The sequence below is a fragment of the Rissa tridactyla genome, chromosome 10, assembly GCF_028500815.1.
Source record: "Rissa tridactyla isolate bRisTri1 chromosome 10, bRisTri1.patW.cur.20221130, whole genome shotgun sequence".
In the NCBI taxonomy this organism is placed as follows: Eukaryota; Metazoa; Chordata; class Aves; order Charadriiformes; family Laridae; genus Rissa; species Rissa tridactyla.
In genome coordinates, this window is record NC_071475.1 from 17,146,286 (window position 1) to 17,170,241 (window position 23,956).

A 23,956-nucleotide genomic window follows, 5' to 3' on the forward strand; every position below is an offset into this window, starting at 1 on the left:
GCGGCGGCTCCTCCCGGGGCCTGTGGCTCCTCCGGCGGCGGCGGCTCCTCCTCGGGGCGGCGGTGGCTCCTCCCGGGGCCTGTGGCTCCTCCCCGGGGCGGCGGCGGCTCCTCCCGGCGGCGGCGGCGGGTTCCAGACTCCGGAAGCGGGCGGTGCTGCCTGCGGAGCCGTTTCCTGCCCGGGACGCGGCGGAGCCGGAGCGCGGGGGAGCGGAGCCGAGCGGAGCCATGACTCACCAGACCGGCATCCACGGTAAGCGCCGCTCCGCCGAGCCGCCGGCCCCCTGCCTGCGGGGTGTCTGTGGCCCGCGCCGCCGTGCGGGGCTCGGCAGGGCTGGGACCCCCGCCCCCTCCCCGGGCTGGGCTGCTCCTCCGCACCCCTCTGGGGAGGCGGCCAGCGGGGACGCGCCCCGAGCATCCCCCGGCCCCGCCGCGGGAGGCTGCCGGACGGTGTCGCGATGATGGGAGCGATAAGATGAAGCTTCCCGAAAGAGCCGGCAGTTTTTCCTGCGAGTAGCCGGGGGGGGCGGTGGGGGCGGGGGGGTAGGGAGGGAGCGCTGAGCCAGGCTCAGAGCGTCTGGGTGCTCGTAGGAGGTGAAGGGGGGGGGGCCTGGCTCCGGGGATGCTGCCGGTGAGGGGCTCTCCTGCATCCTTTTGTCTGGGCTGATGCTCCGTAAACCGCCCTGACACGGCTCGCCGAGGCGCCTTCTGCTGCGGCGGCACCCTAATCCGCACAGATCCGCTTCGCCGCAGCCCCACATCGGCCCCCGCCGCATCTCCCCACCCTGCCGTGACGCTCGGGCCCCCCCGCTGCGCCCCCTCCCAGGGGGACTGCAGGGAGCCTGCATAAATTCCGGCCTGGCTGTTGGATTTTGGGGGGGGGGGGGGGGGGAAGCTCTGCGCTTTCTCCACTCGCTCCCTACGGGACCCGGCCAGCACCCCGAGATGATGGCTTTTGCGTTGATAGGCGCCTTGGGTGCATGGCTCTGTGTCCTCACGGTGTTTCCCTCCAGCTCCTCGCCTGCCAGCTCAATTAACGATATTAATCAGGAGTAGAGGTGCTGCATAATTTATGGCACCGAATCAATATGCAAGCCGGGATGTGGGAGCAGCCGCCCCTGAAGCCCTGCTCCGCGCCGCTCGGGTGCCAGTCCGGCGCCGCTGCGTGTCCTGGGAGGGGAGCTGGGACGTTGGCCTCCCAGCTCCCTTCCTCACGGCCGGCAGCTTTGCATGAGGGCATTGAATTTGTGGCTGCTGTTCCTTCATGGCATGAGCATCCTTGTTCCTTGACTGCCTGGTCAAGACCATCCTTCCGCTGCAGGTGCTCCTGGAGGAGCTGTAGTTGAGAAGCGGTTAGCGATGGGGCTTAGATGTCTCTCCTGCGTTGCCGGTGACTGCTGGTAGCTGACAACGTTTGAGTTCAGATTTGTTGCTTCTGGTTTAAGGTGGGACCCTGAAGTTCAAGTTTTAGCTGAACGTTCCCTCTACTGTAAAAAAAAAAATAATTATCATTTACAAAAAAAATAATCAGCAGGAGGGATGCCAGCGCCCACCTGGCCTCTCGGTGTGCCGGCCCCGCTCTGCAGAGAGCTCCCTTGGGGTTTGGTGCAGGCGAGGCCTGTTGGGCTGCCAGCACCCCAAGAGGCTGCTGCCTGTTGCTTGCCTCCATGCCCATCTGATCCTACGCTGCCCATGCCGTCCTCCCCGGCACCCCCGCGCCAGCCAGTGGGATGCGCTGCCTCGGAGAAGCCGATGAGAGCACCGACCTTCGCCAACCTTGGTTGCCCACCTCTTGGCACGCCCTGCCGGGACCAGCTGTGAGTCACTGCAAGTCACCCGTTGCCTGTAGGACGTAACGTGCCCCGTCAGCAGCACTCTGCTGGAAAGGGGAAGGGACTCAGACTTCCCCCGAGGAGCTGCAGCCGGGGCAGGGCGGGGAGAGACCCAGCGGCTCTGCCCAGGCAGAGAATCCCATGTAAAAACCTCCCCGTGGTTATGGAAAAGAACTTGAGTCGGGTGGTCTCGCTCTCCCAGCGCCCTGGGCACCTCGGGGTCGCTCATCTCGTGGTGTGGGCTGCTCCATCCCCTGCTGCGCCGTCCCTCTTCCGGGGAGCGGCTGTTTCCTCCCTGAATGCAAATCTGCCCCTCCAACACCTGCCATGCTGAACCGGGGCCCTCCATGCTTTAAGGGAACCCCCCTGGAGGAGTGTGGGGGGATATTTCAGTCCTCCCCACCCCGGCACGATGTTCAAATTAATTCCTTTGCTCGGCAGAGAGCCGATTCGATATTGGATGAGGAGCAACAATCCCGCTGCTACTTTCATCCCCGGTGCTGAGATGCTGAGGTTTGGTGTTTGCCGAGGAGGAGGAGGGATTTTCCACATCTTCCTGGTGTCTGGGGCCTCGTTGTTTTTGTGTGCGCGCATCGCTGTGTGTTTTTTCATTCCCATTTCTCCCCCATTTGCAGGAAGGCATCTGCTCCCGGGGGAATTACGATTGGACCTGCCAGCCGGCTTTAGGGGAGGTTGTGGGCAAGCCGGCGAGAGATTTTGGTTGCCGCTGTGGTAGATCAGCGCGAGAGCAGGGTGACGTGGTGATGGGGGAGCCCCCGGATCAGCCCCCCGCTGCGATGCCACCGAGTCATCCCGGCTTTGGGGAAGAAGCGGGTGGTCCCCGGGGAGGGGGAGCAATGGCGGCACTTGCTGGGGGTGCAGAGCTGCAGGTTTGAGGTGTTTAATCAGGGCTGAGCCTTTCACACAGGGGCAAGAGGCTAATTATTGTCTTTTTAGGCAGCTGTGGCAGCTCCCTTGAAGGTGCTGGCAAGAAAACGGGGCTGCCATGGAGACTGCTGGGCTGGGGAGGTGGTTGGAAGCTATCGAGGGTTGCTGTGGGCTTCCTGGGGCTGGAAAACTGCTTTTTAACTACAGCTGGGAGGATTTAATGAGTATTTTTGCAATCCCTGTTCTGCCCTGAGTTGCTTTAGATGGGGACAGCATTCACTGTGCCAGGCCTGTGCCTTAAGAAGGCGATGCTGAACCAGGGCTTTGATGGTGGTGGGAGGTCACCCAGTTGCCTCTGGGTGCTCTTTCGTGACCTCTGGGTAGAGAGAAAAAAGTCTCTTAAAGGAGATATTTATTTTTTTTTTTTCATCTAGAAAGCAAAGAAATCAAATGCATGTTGGTTCTTCAACCAAAAGAATAGTTTGGTGTTGGCTTTTTCTGGGAGAGGTGGCAAGACGTGGGGCTGGGGAAGGACCTTTGCTCCCATCCATGGCTGAGCCTCCACTTTGCCCCAGGACTGGATCTTGCATTGGGAAAGCATCTGGAAGGAACAGACGTTTGCTTGAGGAGAAGAGTAACCGGGATGCACGCAGGCAGGAGTGACGTCAGATGGGAACAGACGAGCAGAAAGGGCCGGGGGGGGACACCTGCTGTGTCTGCAAAGGTCTCCTTCGAAAGCTCTTCAGCGAGAAGAAAGCTGGAGAAGAAAGAAGGAGCTTCTCTCCCTGCCCACCGCTTCCTCGTTCCCTCTCCTCCCGCCGCGCTGGGATGCAGCGCTGGCTCCCGAGGTGCCTGACTGCCTGAATTCGGGGGCGGCTTCATGGCTGGGATGCTGGGGACATGTCACACCGTGCCATCAGCAGAGGAGGAGAAGGGATGGCCCCTGGTCCGTGGCCCATGGTGTCCCCAGGGGACAGAGGGCATGAGGCTGCTGCAAGGATGGCTTTAAGGAGCTGGTTCCTGTTTGTGAGCTCTTTCCTGGGGCCAGCACCCAACTCAGAGGTTGACACCCACCTGGAGCAATGGCTCATATGCTAGTGGGTGGCACATCAGGGTGACCAGACCAGTAGTGTGGGTGGAAGACCAGATAAATGCTCTGAGGTGTCAAACCCCTTGAAGTTAAGCACCTAAAATGGCGGGGTAGAGGAAATCCCTCGGAAAACATGCATCAGGAGGCTGTAAATGCAACAAGATCGATGCCAGGGTCTTTCCCTGGGTCCCTGTCCACCCTGATGCCCAAACCAGTGCTCCCAGTGGTGGCTTTACTGGGCAGAGAAACAGAACAGCAACCAGCAACTTCTGCAGGCGAGGCAGGACCGTGTGGGCTGGCACCACCGCTTTGCTCTGGGATGCTGTGTTGCCGGCTGGATCCGACCGATGGTGCCCGCAGGGCAGGCGCTGCCTCCCCCGGAGCAAGGGAAGGGCCGAATGGCTCCGATCCGAGGTGGCAGAGTGGAGACAGGACAGGTCCCAGCCATGCACCTGGAAAATGGGGTGTTGAGAAGCAAAGGGCTGGCGTCAGGCGGGTGCCTGAAAGTCTCTGGGCAGGATTTGTAATACGGACCAGGAGTCGTCTGTGTGAAATCCTGCGGGATATGGCCCAGTCCCGTGGAAAATTGGGAGAAAAGCTTTGCTTGTGTCCTCTCTTCCCCTGTTTTTTTATTTTTTTATTCCTTTCTTTCTGTTTTCTTCTGACATTTGTAGCTTTTCCCCAGAGCAGATTCCCTGCAAGGACATTTTTTTTTTTTTTTTTTTTTTCCATAGTGAGAAATAAAATCCTCTTATACTGGCTGGCCACATCCCTCAGCGGAAAAGCTCCCTGCAGCAAGCGGGTTGAGTGGGCGCTGCGTGACGGAGTTACACTGGGATAGACTGAAAAGAAGGAATTTTAGTGGCAGCAACAGCTACTTTGCGCCTGTCGCGGTCGTGCCCTTCCCAGGATGCCCCAGCAGGAGCCGGCAGAGCTGCCTGTGCGGGGAGAGCCTGGGTGGTGTGGGTGTAGCCGTGTCTTCTCCATCAGCATCTCCACTACTGTCTGGCCGAGCATCCCTGGAGCTGGGACAAGTTTTGTCCAGGTCTGTGGCTGGAATTTTGACCGAGTTTCCCTGTGGCGTCCCTGGCACGCTGTGCCCCGGGTGGTGAAAGGGAAGCAGCCGCTCGGGAGTCGCATCAACGTGAAGATTATGTCCAGGGAATGAAAGATTGATGGCCGGAGGCTCGGGTTTCCCGTCGGGAGGGCAAGGTGACTTTGATGTATTGAGAGAGGCATCTGTTTCAGGCAGCATGTATTATTGATCTGGGAGCTGGGCGCTGTCACCGGGGTGGCGGGGGGGAGATCGAGAAGGGTCGAAGAGTTAAAAACCTATTTCTCCCCCAAAAAGTGAGCGAGAGGATGGAGGAGGGAAAGGTGCCAGGGCAGCGGTGTGGCTGTCGCCTCCATTCCCGTCCCTGCAGTGCTTCCCCGGGGGTTGCGCGGGCGGCTCCGCTGGCACCCCGGCATCCCCCAGGGAGAGACCGGCCCGTTGCTGTGGCTACAGCTGTCATCCCTGCGCCGTGCCTCTGCCTCCCTCCGGCCTCATCGCAGCCCGCCTCTGCTCGGATAAGCTAATTGGGGATGTAAACAGCAAAAAAAAAAAAAAGGCTCGGCTTTTGTGGCGGGATGGTACCCACAAGCTCCATCTCGCAGCGGTTTTGGGGAAGTGTGATGCTTTGAGCCCAGCACGGAAATCTCCCAGGCACTGATCCGAATCACCATGTCCTGGGGCAGGGCAGCTGCCTGCTCTGGCTGCAAACAGCGTGTCCCTTCAGTAGGTGAAGGATCTGGCCGCCCTGTGGTCCCCGAGGCGTGGAGTCTTCAGCCTTTGGTCCATGTCCTCTTGGGGCTTCCAAGAGAGGAGCCACCGCCGTGCCTTCCCACCACCGGCTCCTCTTCCCCTCTGGCAGCTTGCCTGCATGGTCAGGGCCACCTGAAGGCCACTGCTGGCCAAAATGTCACTTCCCTGCCATGCTGCGAGCTGCCCAACCTGGGTGCCCTGGTGCCGATGGCCGGCTCTGCTCAGCCCTCCATCCCTAATGGGTGCGCAGCACTGCTGGGCAGGGAGGTTTTGCGGTGCAGGGGGACCTGGGACGCGCTGTTAGCAGGCTGCTGAATGCATTTTAATTCATGGAGGTGACTCATGAATAGGGGACAGCTCATCTGCGGCCCACGAACAGGCGGAAGAGGGAGGTGTTGCACGACTCGATGGCCGGAGGCGATTTTTGGGCTGTCACGGGAGGGTGGCTGAGGAGGCACGGGTGCTTGCGCCCACCGTGTCTGCCAGGAGGGTTGGCAGCAGGGCTGCCTTGTAGAAAGGCCGGAAGATTCCTCAAGATGCCACCGAGCTCACCCTGCCTCAAAGCAGCAGCATCCCAGGAGGATTTCTGGAGGCCTTTCAGGGCAGGGATGGAGGCATGGTGTCCTTCCCAGTGTTTGGTTACCCTCATCGTGAGATTTCCCAAATGCCGAGGTGGGACCTGATGTTTCTGGCTGGAAAGCCAGTACAAAATGTTCATATTTTTCTCCTCTGGGCTGACCAGCCCTGGTTCCTTCGGTCACTCCTGCACGCTGTGCCTCCTGGCATAGGTGCCATCTGTCCTGTGCGTTGTTCCTTGCACGATGCTGAGCCTGGACATGCTGTTTGTGCTGTGCCTGAAGCCTCATCACCACCAACTAACGTGGTTGTCGTCTTGTTCATGCCTTCACGAATGACTTTGCCTGTAACAACATGAAGCGATTAACCTGTAACTTGGCTTGCAACCCACTTCTCTTCTCTGGAGCTGCTGGACCCTGCCCTGCATTGGTGTAGCTGGTCCTTCTCCTAGTTACGGTACTTTGCCTCCTATTGAGTTTCATCCTATTTCTTTTTTTTCTAGACCGTTTCTCCAGTCTCCTGAGAGAACGGTGAATTCTTCTCTAGCGCGCACTTGCATCTCCTCTAGCTTCCCACCTTAGCGCTGCAGAAAACACTATTGCAGTTGCCAGAGATGTTTATGGAAATATGGACTAAACCTGGACCCACCACAGGCCCCCAAGGAGACCTTGCTTGATCCAGCCTTTGATGCCTCCCAGACTGAGTTGTCCATGCAGTTTTGTGCTGGTGCTGTAGAAGTTCACGACGACTGTGTTTCCCAAACTGGCTTCCAACTCTTGGAGACACTTAGAAAGCCAAGCTGATTGAGACCTTTGAAGCCCACAGGTCTGTGGCTCTGCTGGAGGAAGCTGTAGATCTCATACAACTTTGTTCTCGGCAGGTTCCTGCTGGCTGTAGCCCAGCTTGGGTTTGTTTCTGCATTATTCGTTCCAGGATTTTCCAGGAACCCATATCAAGAGGGTGAGTTGGACGTGCGGGTGCCCCTCCAGTCCTCTGCCCCATCACTCCTCCCTTCCCCATCTGGGCTTGAGGATGGTCGGAGCTGGCCCCATGCGTTGGCCGTGTTGATGTGTGCCCAGCATCTTTTTTCCCACCTTGCCTCATTGTCAAATGCAGAAGGAGACAAACCAGAAAAAGAAGCTGATTTTTGTGGTTTCTTCACACACGGGTTTTTCAGCCCTTGAGTTGGGTCCTAGAGACTTCCTGGCATGGAGATGCCTTGGGGCGGAGATACCACCATCTCTGGGGTAAGGTCTCCTCCTTGCTTCTCTTCCAGAGCTGGCTCTGGACTTTTATATTAATATTTCAGACACGCGAGCTGTCTCATCAAGTCTGCTGTGCCAATTAAGTTGTAATCATGCCATAATGAAGCAGTTGCTGAGCTTGTGCTGAAAACCTTTGCTAGCTTGTTCCTCTCCCTCCTCGCTGGTTCTTGGCTGTCTTGCAAGAGACGGAAGGGGACGTCGAAGACACCGTGGTGATTTTTTCATTTAAATGAAAATCGCTTTTACTTTATTATTTATTTCAGCAGAATTAAAGCTCAGAAGCCCTTTCTGAGGTTTTTTTGAAAGCTCTGCCGCTGTCTCCTCTGGAAAGCATCTCCTTCCTTGGCAGACCCTGTGGTGTTTCCCGTCGTGCTCCCGGCTCCTCCGGCAGCATCTGTGCTTTTCCCCATCCCCTTAAAGCCCTCTGTACCTACACAGGTCCCGGCGCTTGGCCGTCACTTGTCAGTCACTCAACTGTCAGTCATCTCAGCTGTCGATTCGATACTTCTGGGCACTCCTGGCATTCCCGGGTGGGCCGGGGGGTGGCGTTTGCCCAGACTCCTCATTTTCCAGACCCCTGCATGCCCCTGGGCTCTGGGAAGGATGGGGTCAGGCTGGAGGGATCCGGTTAGCGCTGCAGAGCTTTCCTCTTTCTACCCCAAAGCTGATGCTATAGAAACATCCAAGACCAATGTTATTCTCCCCTATTTTGGCAGTGTAATGGGAACCAGTGAAGCTTAATGCTTATTAGGAGCGTTTTTGTCTCCTGCGTGAGGTTTCCTGGGTGTATAAATGTCTCTTTTTCTCCTCCTCTTCCGCCTCATGTGTTTGCAATAACCACAGATGCTGCCGGAAGGAAAGAGCTGCTCTCAACAGGGAAAAGGGCTAAAAATATCAGCTCATCCTTGGGTGGGAACAGCGGGAGCAGGCTGAGCTCCCAGCTGGCTCTGGGAGAGGGTGACGATCTGCTCTGGGAACTGGGAGGGTCTTGATGCTGATGGAGGAAGAAGGATGGTTTGCTCATGGTGGAATTACGCCAGCAAACCTTCTGCATGTCCCCTAAAATTCCATAAAGGACTGATGTGCCTTCGCCGGGGTGTCTGTGTGCCAGTTGCCGCGGGATCCTGCTGGGGTGGCACCTCGGGAGCGCTGCGGTGTGCAGGTACCAGCCTGGGAGCTCCTCCCCATCTGTCCCTCTTCGAACCTCTGATCAGGGCAGGCTTTGTGCTGGTGGGGCAGATGCATCTCAGAGGTACCACAGCCTGGAGGGGGGTCAGGGAGGAGTTCCCCAGGGGGCTCCCCAGGACATCCCTGTCTGCCTCTCTGCCTGCATCATCATCCACGTTTGTGCATGGGGACAAATCCATGCCCGCTCCTTCTCCCTCGGGGCTGGGGGAGCTGTGGGCAGTGCCCCAGCCTGGAGAGCCCCTCCAGGGGACGGAGAGCCCCTGTGTGGCAGAGTTGGTGGCCCCCCATGTCCCTTGGGTGAGTGATGGGTAACATCCTCCTGCGGCGATGCTGGGGGGCTGCGCCGAAGGGTGGTACCTGCCGCCAGTGGGACTGAAGCGGGATGGATACGGCCCTTGCCGGCAGGGGATGGCTTCTCTGGCCACCGCGCCTTTCCTGCTGGCGTAGGGACGGCTTTCTTTGCAAAGTGCCTCGGCCGTGGATGCTCTCAGGCTCCGGGGACCAAAGCAGGGCTCCTTCCTGCTGCGGGCTGCTCCAGCACGGTGATCGGTATCGGGCGGGCGGTGCGGCAGAGTGCCAGGAGCGAGGGGCTGCTGATGGTGACTCCGAGCACAGATCCTGGTGCGGACTAAGGGGCATCTCTAATCTTTCTAATGCTCATTTCTTTAGTATTTCTGACAAGCGCAGAGCTGCCTGCGGCTTCAAACTCACAAGACCCCCTTGGCTGCGCAGCTGCATCCAGGAAGGGGCTCGGGTGTGTAATCAAAGGGGCTTTTGTGGGGAGTCAGACTGGGAGATGTTGGGCACTCCCTGGGCTGGGAGATGCTCCTTGTTGGGGGGTTTGGCCCCTCCAAGCTGCATCTCTTGGGCATTGCCTTCACAGGTAGCATGTCCTGGATGGGACAGGGAGCTCTGTGCTGGTGATGCTTTTGTGGTGGGCAGATTAAGCCTCCAACACCGGCTGCGGGTCAACATCGACTGCCCGCTGTTCCCTCCTGGTGGGATGCCAAAGACTGGTGACTGGTGCCTGGTGTTCAGGGAGGGGGGGTGAGGAGGAAGGCGGCTCCCCAGAACACTTCCCAAAAGCCGCCCGCAACCAAAGCCCCGCCGGCTCTGGAGCAAAACCCCAGGGCTGTTGTCTTTCCCTTCTCCAGGGGCTCAGCTTCAAACCAGTGCCTCCAGTTTGGAGTCACACTGGTCCCCAGCTGCCTTGGGAGCAGCATCCCTGACGCGTGTCACGAGCCCAGGATGTCACAGCCTGTTGGGACATCTTCCAGCCACCCCCTGTATGCAAACCCTGCTGCTCTGTAAAGCGAATAAACTTGTCACTTGAGCTCTCCCCGCCTGCACCGGCCCAGCCATCGTCTAAATTTGGGTGATTATGTTCACCCAGGCCAAGTATCAAGTTCTCTGGATCACATGCGCTCCCAGTTGCTATTTAACTCTGACGCCTCGGGGAGCCGCAGCACTTCGCTCCCAGCTGTTTGGGTTTTGTATTATTATTTTTATTATCATTTTTTTGGCACCAGAATTTATTTTTTTTTTTTTTAATTTTTAAATTTCTATCCTGTCAAGTTGTTCCTCTCCCCAGCCGGTCGCCAAGCAGCCCAACGCCTGCTTTGATTGCTAAATCTGATCACCATGTTTCTGGTTCTTTCAGCCACCACGGAATTAAGGGACTTTTTTGCCAAAGCCCGAAACGGTTCAGTTCGGCTCATCAAGGTCATCATTGAGGACGGTAAGTCCTGTTTTTAAGCGCTTTGATTTACGCCGTGTCAGTTCTGTTTTGCCTCTCCTCCTTCCCTCTTTGTTGCTGCTGTGCCAGCTCGTGTGTTTGGAAACCCCAAGGAAAATCCTGCTGGGGCTCCCTGGCACGCGGCAGCCCAGAGCTGAAATATAAGCCCAAAATCTGGGTGTGCTGGTGAGCAGCTATGGGAGCCCCGGAGCGGCTCCAGGGAGGAGCAGCAACTTTGCTGGCGGACCGATGCTGATTTCTGGGATTGGTGCTGGGCTCTGGGTGGCTTTTACTGCAGCTGCATTGAATTTTGTTACGGGGAGCTCCGTGAGAAGCTGCTGCGGGTGCCGTGGGACCGTGGTTGGGGGGGATGCGCAGCATCTTCCTCCCTGGACGTGGCATCCCACACCAGGCAAGGAGACGCTCTGGGCAGGAGGGCGCTCCTCAGCGTGGGGCTCAGCAAGGGGCCCCGATTGCATCCCAGGAGGGATGATACACACCGAAAACCCATCCCGTCCCAGCCCCGGCTCCTGTGCACGGGGCTGCCCCTGCCCAGTTTGCAGGCTGGTCCCAACCTGGCCTGCGTTTGCCCCACCAAAAGGTGCCTTTGGGTGGCCTCTACATCTATCAAACAAGCGAGCGGAGCAGAGCACTGATTGAACGTCCCAGCGGGGAGCCTCCGTGGTGTAGGTTTTCCTACCGCAGCCTCGTACAATTGCATATGAATGGCTTGTTTCTCATGGCAGCAGGGAAGTTAATGCCCTGCCAAGCTGTTGTTGCCACCTCTCTCAGGTGGGCCACCAGGACCATGCTGCTAACACCAAGGTGGACACGGTCATAAGGAACTCATTCTGGCTTTGGAGGGGCTGTGAAACTCATTTGGAAGAACAGCGTGACTTGAAACACGTGGGACACATCAGCAGGGCCACTGCGGGGTTTGTCGGTGTTGGCTTTGTCCTCGGTGAGGTCCCCATTTGTTGGGATGTGACATCTGCATTGTTTCTTCAGAGCATCTTTGACAATGATGTTGCTCTGTCGGCTCCTTTTTTTTTTTTTAAAAAGTGGGAGTCAGGTTTGCGTTAGGATACATCATGGATACCCCTAGGCCTGGACTTAGGTTCTAGGGCTTGTGCCACCAACTCTGGATTGTGGCCAGTGACACCAGCAAGGGAGATTGTTTACCATGAATGTAAACCACGTCCCACCGTCTCCACTCGGGCTGAGTGGAGTATATTTATCTGTTGATGTGTTGGCGGCAGCAGCTGCTTCATGGACCAACCTCACTCAGCAGGGCCTTGTGCTTCCCAGTCTGTCTCTCCCACCTGCCTGCTCCTTTCCCCTCTCCTGGACCAGCCATGAGTAGCTCTGGAGGAGCTTGGATGTCTGCAGAAGTCTCTGAGATGCGGCAGAGTCTGAGCGTCCTGTGGGGAGGCAGGTGGAAGGAGGACAACCAGGAGCATCTCTGCGCTGAAGGGCTTGGTCTGCTGGGGGCAAGGTAGTGGTGGTCCCACCAGCCTGGCTTAGGGACCTCCCATCTGCCAGCCTGCATGACTCAGGACAAAGCACTTGGCCTCTCTGGGCCACCACTCTTGTGTAACACAGGGACATCAGCCTACTGCCACTCACCAGAGAAGGACCTTTGGGCAGTAATGAACAGCCAGGCGGATGTCACAGCTGGACAGATGGACCCGAGTATGCTGACCCTGGAGGGGATGTGTCCTGAGCCAGCTGGGGAGGAGAAGTCACCTGCCCTGCCTGCACAGAGGATGTGGAAGAGGAGCCTCCAGCCCTGCTCGATGACTTGCAGAGGACCTCCTGCCCTACGGGGCATTAGTCTTGGCGCATGTCAGAGCAGGTGTGGGTGGGTGGAAGGAGAGGAAGATGGTGCAAGGAGCATTACGGCAGATGCTCTGTGTCTGGTCTTCCCCAGAACACCAGCTACGGCTGAGCAACCCTTTGGGAACTCCCTGAGCTGATGTTGCCTTTGGGGGCTGTCCAGGAGAAGCCAAGTTTGGGTGGAGAAGGTGTGTGTGGGGGAGGAGCAGGTTGTGTGCTGAGGCTCAGCAATGCTTTCCTGGCATGAGAACTACTTGTGGTCCAACGCGGTTTTAGGTGGTGCTCTACTCCTTGCTGTCAGCAGGTTTCTGGACAAGGTTGGCTTTGTGGTCTTCCCCGCTGGGTGCGTTTCTTTGCACGTGGGTGATGTTGTGCGCTGAGCTTTGCAGACTCCCAGCTCTTGTGCTGTCCCCCCGCCGTGCCAGGCAGAGCTGCGGGCAGCGCTGCCTTGTAGGGACATTTCGGAGCAAGGCAGCCTGCCCGCAGCTGAGTGCTGGGGGCACCTCCAGGGCCAGAAACGCTCCCGGCTGTGCCGCCTCCAGCAGCAGCGCCCTGCAGAAACGCAGCCTGAAGTGGCCGGCGCTGGCGATGGTGCTTTGCTGAAGGGCGGCTGTTCCGGGTTTCCCTTTCCCGATGCTTCCCGGGGAGGAAAATTTGGCCCCGAATGGGTTGAGCTGAACTGCGAAGAGCCCAATGGGAGGGAATAAGCGGCTCCCCCAGCCCAAGGGAAAGTTGGAGGCTCCCGGCTCATGGTGCTGCGTCTGGGATCCAGCTTGGGCGCAGCCCAGGAATAGCCTGGGGTGACTCGGCAGCGATTGCCTCGCGCGTGAGGTGTCAGGATGTTTGGCAGACGGAGAGACCCGCGAGCTGCCAGTGGGTTTGGCCGGGCGAAATTCCTTGCAGTCTCTTTGGGATCCCAGGTCTTTGCAAAGCACAAATCCAGTTGCAGGACTTTCTCTTTATGTTAGGGGTGCATTGAGAATTTTGCACTTTTCTTCCACAAAACAGGTAGTTTTGCTGAAGGGAAAGCATTTTGAGCATCTTTTCCTCTGCTGTCCTTGTTACCGTACCAGTAGCACGTGCCCCTCAAACACAAATAATGATGGGTTCAGCGTGTGGTGGCAGATGCCGTGTCAGGGTGGCGCTGGGCAGGGAAGGGCTACGCCACTGTCGGTGGGGGAATGCCCGGGGGGTGAGAGTAATTCATCCCAAACCCTTTATTCCTCAACTCTTTCCCTTAAAAGCTTTCCTGCCACGGGGTTCAGAGCTGCTGACCTGGATGGGTTGGGAAGCAGAGGGCTTCCCTCGCTCCCGATGGGCAGCGGGGCCAGGGGCAGAGGTCCAGGCAGGGCACGTGCCAGGCTGAGCATCCCCTCGAGTGCCAGCTGTCCAAGGCCCAAACTCCTTTTGCTTTGGCACCTCCAGATTTTCCTACGTCTTGTTCTGAGTCCCGATATCTCCCCCCAGACCTTTCTGCATCTAAAAATGGAATAAAAACACAGGCTGTTTTCCAGCAACATACACCGATCATCTCCAGCACCATCGCTTTTCCACCCAACCGTCTCAAAACTTGTGGTTTTTTTCATGTTCCTAGAATGCCTGCGCTAGTGTTCACATCCCAGCCGAGCGCTGCCCAGCTTGCAGGGCTCCCAGCCCCTCCGTCTCTTGCGTAGCAGCTGAAAAAAATCCCCTCCAGACACTTGAGATGCAACCACGTGTGTGAAATATGTAGGTCGCTTCCAGAAGCTGGGGTTCTCCTGGCAGCATGGGCCCCCCCGCAGGCTGGGGCCTCTGGGGCAGGTCCGGTCCCCATGGACATGGGCTTTGGGTATCAGCTCTGATTTTGACCCCTTTTCAGTTACAGGGAATCTGATAAGAGCAGTGTTGGCTCATCATCCTGGCTTTTGCTATGGGACTTTCATTTTTCTCAGCATCCCAAATCTAGGTGGTTCTTCGTGTCCCTGGTGAGGTCTTCTAGTGTGCAAACCACTAGAGCTTGTCCAGGTGGGATGGAGGAGCTCTTATGTTCCCCTGTGCGCAAGGAGGGATGGTTGGCGACTACATGGCTGGAGAGAGCAGAGCGGAAGGAGGCTATAGATGGTCACCAGAAAGGAGACCGTGGGAGGGGAGGAGATGGTTGGACAGGAGGCAGTGGGATGCCGCTCCACAGTGGCTGCAGCCCTGATGGCATCTGCTGGGGGTCACCCGTGGGGGTGTACATTCATGCATGTGGTTTGAGACCTTCATTTGTTTTTCTGCAGGATGGCATTGTCAGGGATGGAACTGCAGCGAGTCCTTAGATGAGCCATCCCATGGTCCTGCAAGGTGAGTGAAGCCTTGCCTTCACCTAACACCACCTTTTCCCTCTTCTCCTTCCAGAACAGCTCGTGCTGGGAGCCCACAAAGAGCTGTCCCGGCGCTGGGACAATGATTACGATGCCTTTGTGCTGCCCTTGCTGGACGAGCAGCAGCCGTGCTACGTGCTGTACCGCCTGGACAGCCAGAACGCCCAGGGCTACGAGTGGCTCTTCATCTCCTGGTCCCCCGACAGCTCCCCGGTGAGCACCGCGCCAGGCTGTGACACCCCAGCGTGGGGACAGGGACGTGCTCTGGGAGGTGGAGGACAGAGGAGATGCTGGCCAAGTTGACTTTGAGCAGAGGCTGAGGAAGAGCATTCACACCCGTGCCCTGGTTAAGAAGCAGAGAAGGCTTTGGGGATGGGGGATTTTTTAAAAACACAGTAAGATACACTGGACGCCGTCTCCGTCCCCTTTGCAGCGCTGCGGGAGGAGGTGGAGGGACTGGGATGTAGCAGCGGGGGGAGCGGTGTGGACCGCGGGGCTGGGATGGAGATGTCCCACCGCAGCTCTGGCCAAAAGCATCGCGGGAGCTGGGGCTGGCACCGACCCGCCTGGCCCTGCGCCGCTGGAGGGGTGACGCCGAGCAGCTGCAGGTCCACCTCCGAGCCCGGATCCAAAACCAGCCTTAAAAAGGGCCAGGCAGGCTGCTTCCACCCGAGCCGCGTGTGGCCGGGCCGGCATCGACACTTGCTGGGCTGGCTCGTGGGGACGGGGACGGCGTCGGAGAGCGGGCGCTGAAGGTCTGGCTGGGTGGGATGGTAGTCCAGAGGATGTCAGCCCTGCGGCTTGGGAAATGCCGTCTTGTTGAGCACATCTCCGTAACGGGCTTTCAGTGAGTCCGTGATTTACTGCAGTGTTAACGTATACGTGTTCTATACGTGTGTGTATACACACACACGTATATGTGTATACACACACATGTGTATACACGTATATGTATGTACACGTATATATGTATATACACATATATGTGTATACATGCACGTATATGTGTATACACGCATGTATACATACACATGTATATATACACATATGTACGTGTATAAAAGTATGTTACACATTTTATATAATCTATATGCTATATAGATTTACTGCCTTGTTAATATGTGCACTTGTCATATATAAAAAAATGTAAATATTTGTTATATATCTAACAAATAGTTGTTCTTATTATACATTATCATGTATATGACATGCATATATAAAATAGACCCTCTGCAGTTTGTTGAGATACAGCTGACAAATACGTATTATTGTATATACACACGTACGTATACACACATATCTATACAATTATAATTATTCAATTATAATATGTATAATATGTATAACTTTGTGTGTGTATAGACATATGTGTGTACATGTACATATACCCACACACACATATACACAATTATAATAAGGTAATATATATAACTTTATACATACGTACATATAGATGTGTATACATATAATAATAGATATTTTTTATCTATGCATCTCAACAAAGTGTGGAAGGTCTTATTGCAAGGGCGGTGTGCCAAAGAGCACGCTTCCCTGCGTTTTGCAGAAGAACGATGCAAAAGAAGTGCCGAAAGGCAAAAGTCCCTTTTAGGCAGCTCCGGCGGTGTTTGCGCCTCCTCGTACCCGGGCGCGGGTAGAAGTGACGAGCTGCAGCTCGGGGGTGGCAAAGCAAAGCACAGAATCAGCTGGACGATCGCAGGCTGCACCGTGCCGAGGGGTTTCCCTGGCTTCTCCTGGCCCGGAGGCGCTGCGGGTGGAAATCAGCCTGGATAGACAGGAGGTGGCTGCTCCCAGGGAGGGCTGAAGTTTGCGGAGCCGGTGGTGGGACAGTGAGTGGGAGCGTCTTGTGCGGAGGTGCTGCTCTCCGATCCCCTCTGACCATGCTCGCCTCCTCGCACAGGTCCGGCTGAAGATGCTGTACGCCGCCACCAGAGCCACCGTGAAGAAGGAGTTTGGCGGGGGCCACATAAAGGACGAGATGTTTGGAACGGTGAAGGTACGGTGGTGGTTCCTGGGCGGCCTTTTGGGCTCAACCCTGAGCTTCGGCACCCTACCCTGGGCTTGGCACGGAAGCCAGGCAGGGTGGAGGCTTGTCCCCCGCTCTGCTTTAGTCTCCCCGGTGGCCGCTGCCGGTTTCTCCTGCCTGCACGGCTGCGGTCGGTCTGTGGTGGGGACCGTGGAAGAGGTGGGAGGAAGGCTCAGAAGACATCCAGAGGTTTACTCTCAGCAGGAAGAGCAGCGCCAGGCGGTGGCAGTGTCACTCCAGCAGCGAGAGCTGCTGCCGCGCCGGGGTCGTCTGGCTGCGCTTCCCCATCGGCGCTTGGTGGGAGGTTTCTCCTTCTCTCCCATGGGCTTTTCACAGAGGGAGCTCCACAGCCAGGGCCTCCTGGGCATCAGCCCTGCTCTGGGGCTTCTGGCGCCGATGGGACCAGGGAGCATCCCCGCTGCTGCCCTCCTGCTCCCGGGCCACGGTCTCTGTCTTTAGTGCTCACGAGCTCCGTTAATCACCCGGAGGAGCCACACTGCCACAGCCGTGGGTGTCTGGGGAGGGGCAGGGTGGTCTCAACGGGCACTGGTGGTCACGGGCACTGTTTAAAATCGACCGTGGGATTTGCATGGAGGCATCCAAGAGCACTGCTCGGGTTGCTCCTCCTGGTGAGGACCGAGCCTGGGACCCACTGGGTTGCTCAGACGCAGCCTCCAGGCTGGGGGTGCATCCAGCCCCGCAGCGATAACCACCCCCTGATGCTTCTCCCTCTCCCTCTGTCTGCAGGAGGACGTGTCCCTGAGCGGTTACCAAAAGCACGTGTCCTCCTGCTCTGCCCCGGCCCCACTGACCGCAGCCGAGCAGGAGCTCCAGCAGATCCGCATCAACGAGGTGGGTGTCCGCCGGCCTGGGAAAAGGAGCCCGAGACCCTCGGGGTACGCAGGGATGCGGGATGCAGGGATGTGTTTGCTGCTGGAGGTGTGGGAGCGAGCAACGAGCATCCAGCTAAAAGGGATGGCTCATTTTTACTGCGCTCACTTGCACCTCTGCAGTTTAACCCATTCCTGCCCTTGCCGAGCTGGACTGAGCATCCTCACGGTCAAATTGGTGGCATAAAGAGGAATTTACAGGCTATACTTTTCCCCTTGCTCTAGGACATGAGCTCAGGGCTGTGTTTTGCTCGCTGTAATCGGCAGCCAGAAGGTGGTTTGAGGCTGAAAGCAGGCGGCAGTCTCTAACCTCTGGGTACTGGGGCAAAAGCCAGAGCTGAGTTTGAAGTCCTGGGGGAGGCAGGAAGCCTCAGGCTTGTCTTTGGGCTGCAGCAGCCCCCTTTTCCATACTCTTCCTCTGTGGCTATAAATATGAGGGATGCTGTCCCAAGAAATACAGATCTTTAGCCTAAATTTGGGGGCTTATGTGCTGGAAAAAGATGTGGAAGTGGCGTGGGGTAGGGTTGGCTGCCACGCCATCGTCTCCCAGCCAGCATTTCATGGCACTCGTGCCAACCTCTGTGGTGCTGCGAAATGTCATGGCAGGGGAGGGAATGGCCTCACCGGGTGGGAAAACCACCCCACCTGGAAGCAGGATTTTGTTGGGGTGAGGGGATTTCACTTGGATGCCATGGAAAGCCTTCCTCTCTAGAGGAGCATCCCTCTCTCTTCCGCCTGTGCTGGGGCTCTGGGGCTCATGGGTGGATGAGGACATGCCTGGGAGACGTGACACCAGTCAGCCTGATGGCATTAGTTAAAGGCAAAAGACGAGGCAGGAGGTCTGGGGCCAGAGCAGGTTGGGGGTGGTGGAGTTGAGTGACTTTTGGGAGACGCCACCAACGGGTCTCAGTGTGGTTATTCCAGCTCCCAGCCCGGAGGGGCTGGGCAGGATTTATGCTGGAGGATCCAAAGTGATGCCCATGTTTGGAGAAGAAGGTGGATGCTGACGGTGGCTCTGCAGCTTTTTTGGCATCTTTGGGTGGCTGTGCCATTGCCTTGGCTGGCCAGTGCTGCATGATTAAGCAGTTTTGGGTTTTTTGGGGGGGGCCTGTGTCTTGCAGCGTCAGGTGCCCAGGTAAGTGGTGCTCATGGTGCCTGTTTTCTGGTTGTTCTACCGTGCTCTGCTTCCCACCCTCGCCTTTGTGAGACGCAGCTCACGGGTGAAGCTGCTGTTTGGTTTGGTGATGGGTTATTTTAAAGATATGCTGTCACCTGTGTCAGCCCGGGCCACACCGGCGTTGAGAAAGAGAGCAAAGTGGATATATTTTTGCCTGTGGATGTAAAGGTGGGAAGATGGGTGTGCTGAAGGGTCTCTGTGTTGCTGCAGGGGCCGACCCAGCCAAACCTGCTGCTGGCAAGGCTGGGGCTGAGGGGAACGTCCCATGCGCGGCTCCCGGGATGTGCCCTGGGGAGTGTTTCAGTGAGGCAGCTTTTAATGTTTTTTGAAAAGAGAAGGAGTAGAAAATACAGAGGTACATGGGGGAGTTGTCGGTGCTAGGACAACTTTCCACCTCTTGAGACTTTTGGACTTCAGCGTGCTTTAGCTCTCTCCAGTCCCGCTATGATCCTCCCAGCCTCCTTGCCTTTATGGGGGCGAAAGGTGAGGATCTGGAGGTGCTGGCAGGGGTAACATCCTCACGCTGCACCTCTCCATAGGACCAGGCGAGCTTGTGTGCGCCCTCTCAACCCCTGCGCACTTGCCCTTGGGCCCTTGCTGGTGCCACAGCACCCCGGGGGACAGTGGGACAGCAGAGCTTGGAGGTCGGCTGGACCTCTTGCCCACCCAGCACTGGGTGACCCTTGAGCAATTGTTTCCCAAGAGCTGCGCATTCGCACCCTGTTCATCCTCCAGGATGCTTGGCATGGATAGAGGCTTGGGTACTTTTTTCCCCCCATACCTGTAGGATATGCTATTGGGTGGGGGCTAGCCCAAAAATCTATTGCTGTGGCTGCTGGAACTCCTCCAGACCCTGGGCTGGGGACACCCTGGCTGTGGAGCTGACAGGAGATGGGGCAGGGACGGGCTCCACGCGGGGATGTTGGTGGAGATGTTGCGTGCGGGGCTGCCAGGGCCCGGAGCCAGGGCTCTCCCTCTCGTTCCTCCCCAGCACTGATGTCTCCCTTGTCGTTTTTTGCCGCTCTCTCTGCCCGCGCTGCCAGGACCTGCCTTCCCTGGCCTCCAGCAGAGAGATGGTATGCCTCCATCCTCCCGGCATGTCCGTGTGTCCCCCTCCCCTTCTCGTTTCACAACAGACCCCCCCTGCCCTCCGTCCCCGCACGGGGGGCTGTTGATGGTGTGTCTCCTCTCCCCATGCTCGCAGGATTCCTGTTCCCAGGACTCGAACACCGAGATGGTAGGCCGTTCTGCCCGCTTGATGCCCGGTTTTCCCTTCTCCCGGTGGTGTTTTTCTGCATGCTGTGCTCCGGGCACCCCGGCTCCATCACCTCCCCGGGGTGTGGGTACCGTGTGGGGCTGCTGTAACGAGGGGCAGCCATGTAACGAGATGCACTTTGGTGCTGCTGGGCTGTTCTTGAGATGTGAGCTAAAACTCCCACATTTCTCTTGGCATGCCGTGATTTTTGATTTTTTTTCTTCCTTTTTTCTTCCTTTTTTCTACTGGGGGGAGGGAAAAGAAGAAAGAAAGAAAGAAAGAAAGAAAGAAAAAAAAAAAAAAAAAAAAAAAGGCTGGACTGTCTTTATCCAAAATCCCCCAAACTGATCCCAAAGGGACCCACGCTTGCTGGAGAGCACCTGGGTTTGCGTGTCCAGACTGTTTACCTGGTGGGGGGGGTCTTGAGGTTGGATGGGCTCTTCCGCCGTCGGGGTGACGCCGTCTCCCTGTATTCTGTGGCAGATGGTGGGGGGCTGTTGCTGCTGCCCATCGCTGGTAGAGTACCCTGGCCCTGAGGAGGTATGCCCCGCGCCTGCCGCGTCCCGCACCCCCTTCCCCGCCACCGGCTCATGGCACCCTCCAGTCCCGGTCAGGGACCCCCACGCTGCGGCTGGATGGCACCAAGGGCGGTGCGATGTCTCCGCAATCTCTTTCTCTTCCCTCTTTGTTGTGGGGCTCAGTCTCCTGGAGTAGGGGCTTTTGCTTGGGGTACAGGCGGCAGCCTCTGCCGGGGAAAAGATCAGCTGGGATCTTTCTGAGCTGTGGATCTCCAATTTCACAGCTCCAGCGCTGGAGCGGCTGCCTGTCTGCTGCAATTAAACCCACCGAGGAGGGGCTTGCCATCCCCACCGGTGGGGACCCTGCAGCTGAACGCTGTGATTTTAGGGCTCCCCCTGTCACCCGCAGGTTGCGGTTGGAGATGGTCAGAGGTGGACGTGCGCCAGCGTTGGTCACAGCATCCCTGCCAGGGGCTCTCTGGGAAACATCGGTTTTGAGATGGTCTTTGCTGGGAGTGAAACAGGGGGGCTCGGGGGTGCGTGGCTGGGGCTGGGTGATCTCCCAGAGCAGTGGTACGGTGACAAGCATCACCGCCCCGAGCCTGGATGACTTTTGGTAGTTTAATGCTGCAGTTCCCGTGAGCTGGGTGTCAGGTGGCTCCTTGGTTGAGAAGCCTTTTGCTGTGGCACTGGCCAGTTTTCCTTTGCCTCCCTTTCCCACCCTTTGCCGGTCTCGGCCCTGACACTTCGGGTGATCTCCATCCCCAGGTGAAGACGGAGATCAGCGTGGAGAGCAAGCACCAGACCCTGCAGGGCCTGGCCTTCCCCTTGCAGCTGGATGCTCAGCAAGCCATCCAGGCGCTCAAGCAGAAGAAAATCAACTACATCCAGCTGGTAGGTCCCTCGGGTGGCTCCGCACCCCGCTGCCCCTGCCTCTTGCTGCCGCCTCTCACTCCTGTCCACTCCCACATCCCCCTCTTGTCCATCAGAAGCTGGATCTGGAGCGGGAAACCATCGACCTGGTGCACACGAGCCCCACGGAGATCGCTGACCTGCCCAAGAGGATCCCCCAGGACTCTGCTCGCTACCATTTCTTCCTGTACAAACACTCACACGAGGGAGACTACCTGGAGTCCGTCGGTGAGTGCCCTGGCACCGGGGGGGTGCGAGTAGAGCCCACACTGGTCCCCACGCTCTGGACCACGGCTCGTGTGGGGAGCAAACGGGGATGGGGATGGTATGGCAGGGGACCTTGAGTCGGTTCCCACTTGCCGTCCATCCGTGGTGGGGGCTCTTTGGTGCCAAGAGAAGGTCCTATGTGTGGTGCAGGGTTTTCCAGGTGCTGCCATGGGCAAATCTGTACAGCCATTGTGTTCCAGGCATACTAGAGCCGGGGGAGGTTTGGGGAGGGGTGGTGGGACGGGGATGGCTTCGCCTTCTGATGATGAGTAGACTCTCGGGGCTGGAAAAGCCATGATTGGGCTGGGATGCAGCTGCTGGGTGCTCCATGGCCATGCGCCCGGGCAGCACCACAAGCCCTGCTCTCTTCTCGCAGTCTTTATCTACTCCATGCCCGGGTACAAATGCAGCATCAAGGAGCGCATGCTCTACTCCAGCTGCAAGAGCCGGTTGCTGGACACCGTGGAGCAGGAGTTTTGCCTGGAGATAGCCAAGAAGGTAAGTGCAAGCCTGCCCAGAGGTGATGGAGCAGAGATCCATGCCAGGCATCGGCAAAGGAACATGCCACTGCCTTGGTCCAGCTGTACTGGTGGGCGCGGGGGGGAAGGGAATTGGGTGCCCCAAAGGTGGGTGTGGAGACCCCGCTAACCCCCCCTCGCCGCTCCTGGGTGCAGATCGAGATCGACGATGGAGCTGAGCTGACGGCGGAGTTCCTCTACGAGGAGGTGCACCCCAAGCAGCACGCCTTCAAGCAGGCCTTCGCCAAGCCCAAGGGGCCCGTGGGGAAACGGGGACAGAAGCGGCTGATTAAGGGGCCGGACGAGAACGGCGAGGACAGTTAGATCCCGCAGGACCGGGCGGTGAACGGACAGCATCCCCGCGGCGCTTCCCGGCTTCCTTTCCGCTGACCTGGGGATCTTCCCCTCCATGTCAGCCTATATTTTTTTTTTTCCCCTTCTTTTTCCTATTTCATTCCTTTTTTTAAACGTCAGGATGGCTTGTTGCACCTGGGGGCAGAGCGATGGGGAGGGTTCAGGGTTGTCGGTGTTTCTTTTCCCTGCGTCCTTGTGCGAGCCCCGGGGCTGCCGGAGGAGGACGGGAGCAGCAGGGTTGTGTCCCGCAGCCTTGCTCCTGTCCACCCCGGGTCACAGCCGCTGCTCTGGGTGTCCCCTGGGTGACTGAAGGACGCACTCGCCTGCAAGCTGCTCTATGCAAAGCGAAGGGGATGGTGTTGGGGATTCCTGTTTGAAAAGAGAAAATGCTTCTTTCCCTGCTCCCCCAGCCCCCAGATTTTGCTCCCCCCGTCCCTCTCTCGGTGTGCGTGGCCCCTCTGCCCCAGGCCTGGAGCGATCCTGCACCCCATCAGGGTGCGGGCAGGACCCCTCCCCGCGGCATGGGCTTTGCTGGCAGGAGTTTGTCCCTGGGGGGAGCCAGCAGGAGGGAAGCAGAAGGTCCCCCCCAGTCCTGAGCTCATTCTGGCCTTGGAAAAAGGTCACTCTGCCTTTTGGTGATATTTGCATCTACTTTTTGACACCCCCCAATAAGGCTTTTCCCCTGGGAGGGAGCTGTTACAGCCCTGACGGAGCCCCATCCCTGTTTAGGATGGGAGCTGTGAGGGGCCTGAGCCCTGGTCTGCCCTGTGCCCCAGTCCCTACTGTCACCCCCCTGGTTTGCTGCTGGCTCTCTGGTCTGGGGCAGCCCCATGTCTTAAAAATCACGTGGGCCACCCCAAATCCTCGTGTGGGGAAGTGTGGCAGCCCTTATGTGCCCCCTCACGGTCGTCCCCAGCCACCCAGGGCCATCACCAGCTCTCGGGGATGACCTTGGCGCTGAGAATGGGGCTTCAGTGGGGGCTTTGATGGTGAGAGCACCTTGCTGCTGGGTACCAGCGAGGGCTCAAGAGCCACCTGCCTCCCTGGGAAGATAGAAATGGGGTCCGTGAAACCTGCCCTCCCCTTTTCTGCCGCCCTGGCGAATGTGGCGTCATTGCCTTGGCCTGGGGGGAGCAGGAGTGGGGCGGTGGGGGAGGTCGAAGCTGGGGGGAGCAGAGCACACTGTACTGAACGCTGTATTTTCTAAAGAATAAAGTATTTTTAAAACAGTCTAGTGCTCTTTGGAGGTCCCCAGGGTTTCCCCAGGCTTGGGCATTTAGCAGGTCCTGGATCCGCAAAGCAAATTGCTTGGATTTCGCTAGCCAGCAGCCATCGCAGCTCGCCCGCTGTGGCCGCATCCAGACCTCGTCACCCCCAAGGACTTTATGCTTTAATCCAGAGCTCTGGAACAACCCTTTAATGCCCATCAGGGGTTTAACGCCAGCAATGCCCGGAGCCAGAGC

At 57.7% G+C, this 23,956-nt stretch overlaps 1 protein-coding gene across 2 annotated transcripts; it reads left to right on the plus strand.

The window, feature by feature from the left end:
* The first annotated feature begins 95 nt into the window (after positions 1-95).
* TWF2 (twinfilin actin binding protein 2) lies at positions 96-23,650 on the plus strand. 2 transcript variants are annotated; one of them, XM_054216777.1, is made up of 9 exons: positions 96-252; positions 10,303-10,380; positions 14,593-14,771; positions 16,477-16,572; positions 17,350-17,454; positions 21,211-21,336; positions 21,432-21,582; positions 21,998-22,119; positions 22,296-23,650. In XM_054216777.1, the coding sequence occupies exons 1-9, from the start codon at positions 228-230 to the stop codon at positions 22,461-22,463; spliced, it is 1,050 nt and encodes a 349-aa protein (XP_054072752.1). In that variant the 5' UTR covers positions 96-227; the 3' UTR covers positions 22,464-23,650. The 2 variants fall into 2 exon arrangements, with proteins under 2 accessions (XP_054072752.1, XP_054072751.1); XM_054216776.1 differs by lacking the exon at positions 96-252 and adding an exon at positions 8,413-8,616.
* The last annotated feature ends 306 nt before the right edge of the window (positions 23,651-23,956 follow it).

Coding starts and splice junctions, on each gene's coding strand:
- TWF2 (XM_054216776.1), top strand. CDS start 8,466: ATGGTTTGCTCATGGTGGAATTACGCCAGCAAACCTTCTGCATGTCCC. Junction 10,381..14,592: donor CAAGGTCATCATTGAGGACG/GTAAGTCCTGTT, acceptor TTCTCCTTCCAG/AACAGCTCGTGCTGGGAGCC. Junction 16,573..17,349: donor AGATGTTTGGAACGGTGAAG/GTACGGTGGTGG, acceptor CTCTGTCTGCAG/GAGGACGTGTCCCTGAGCGG.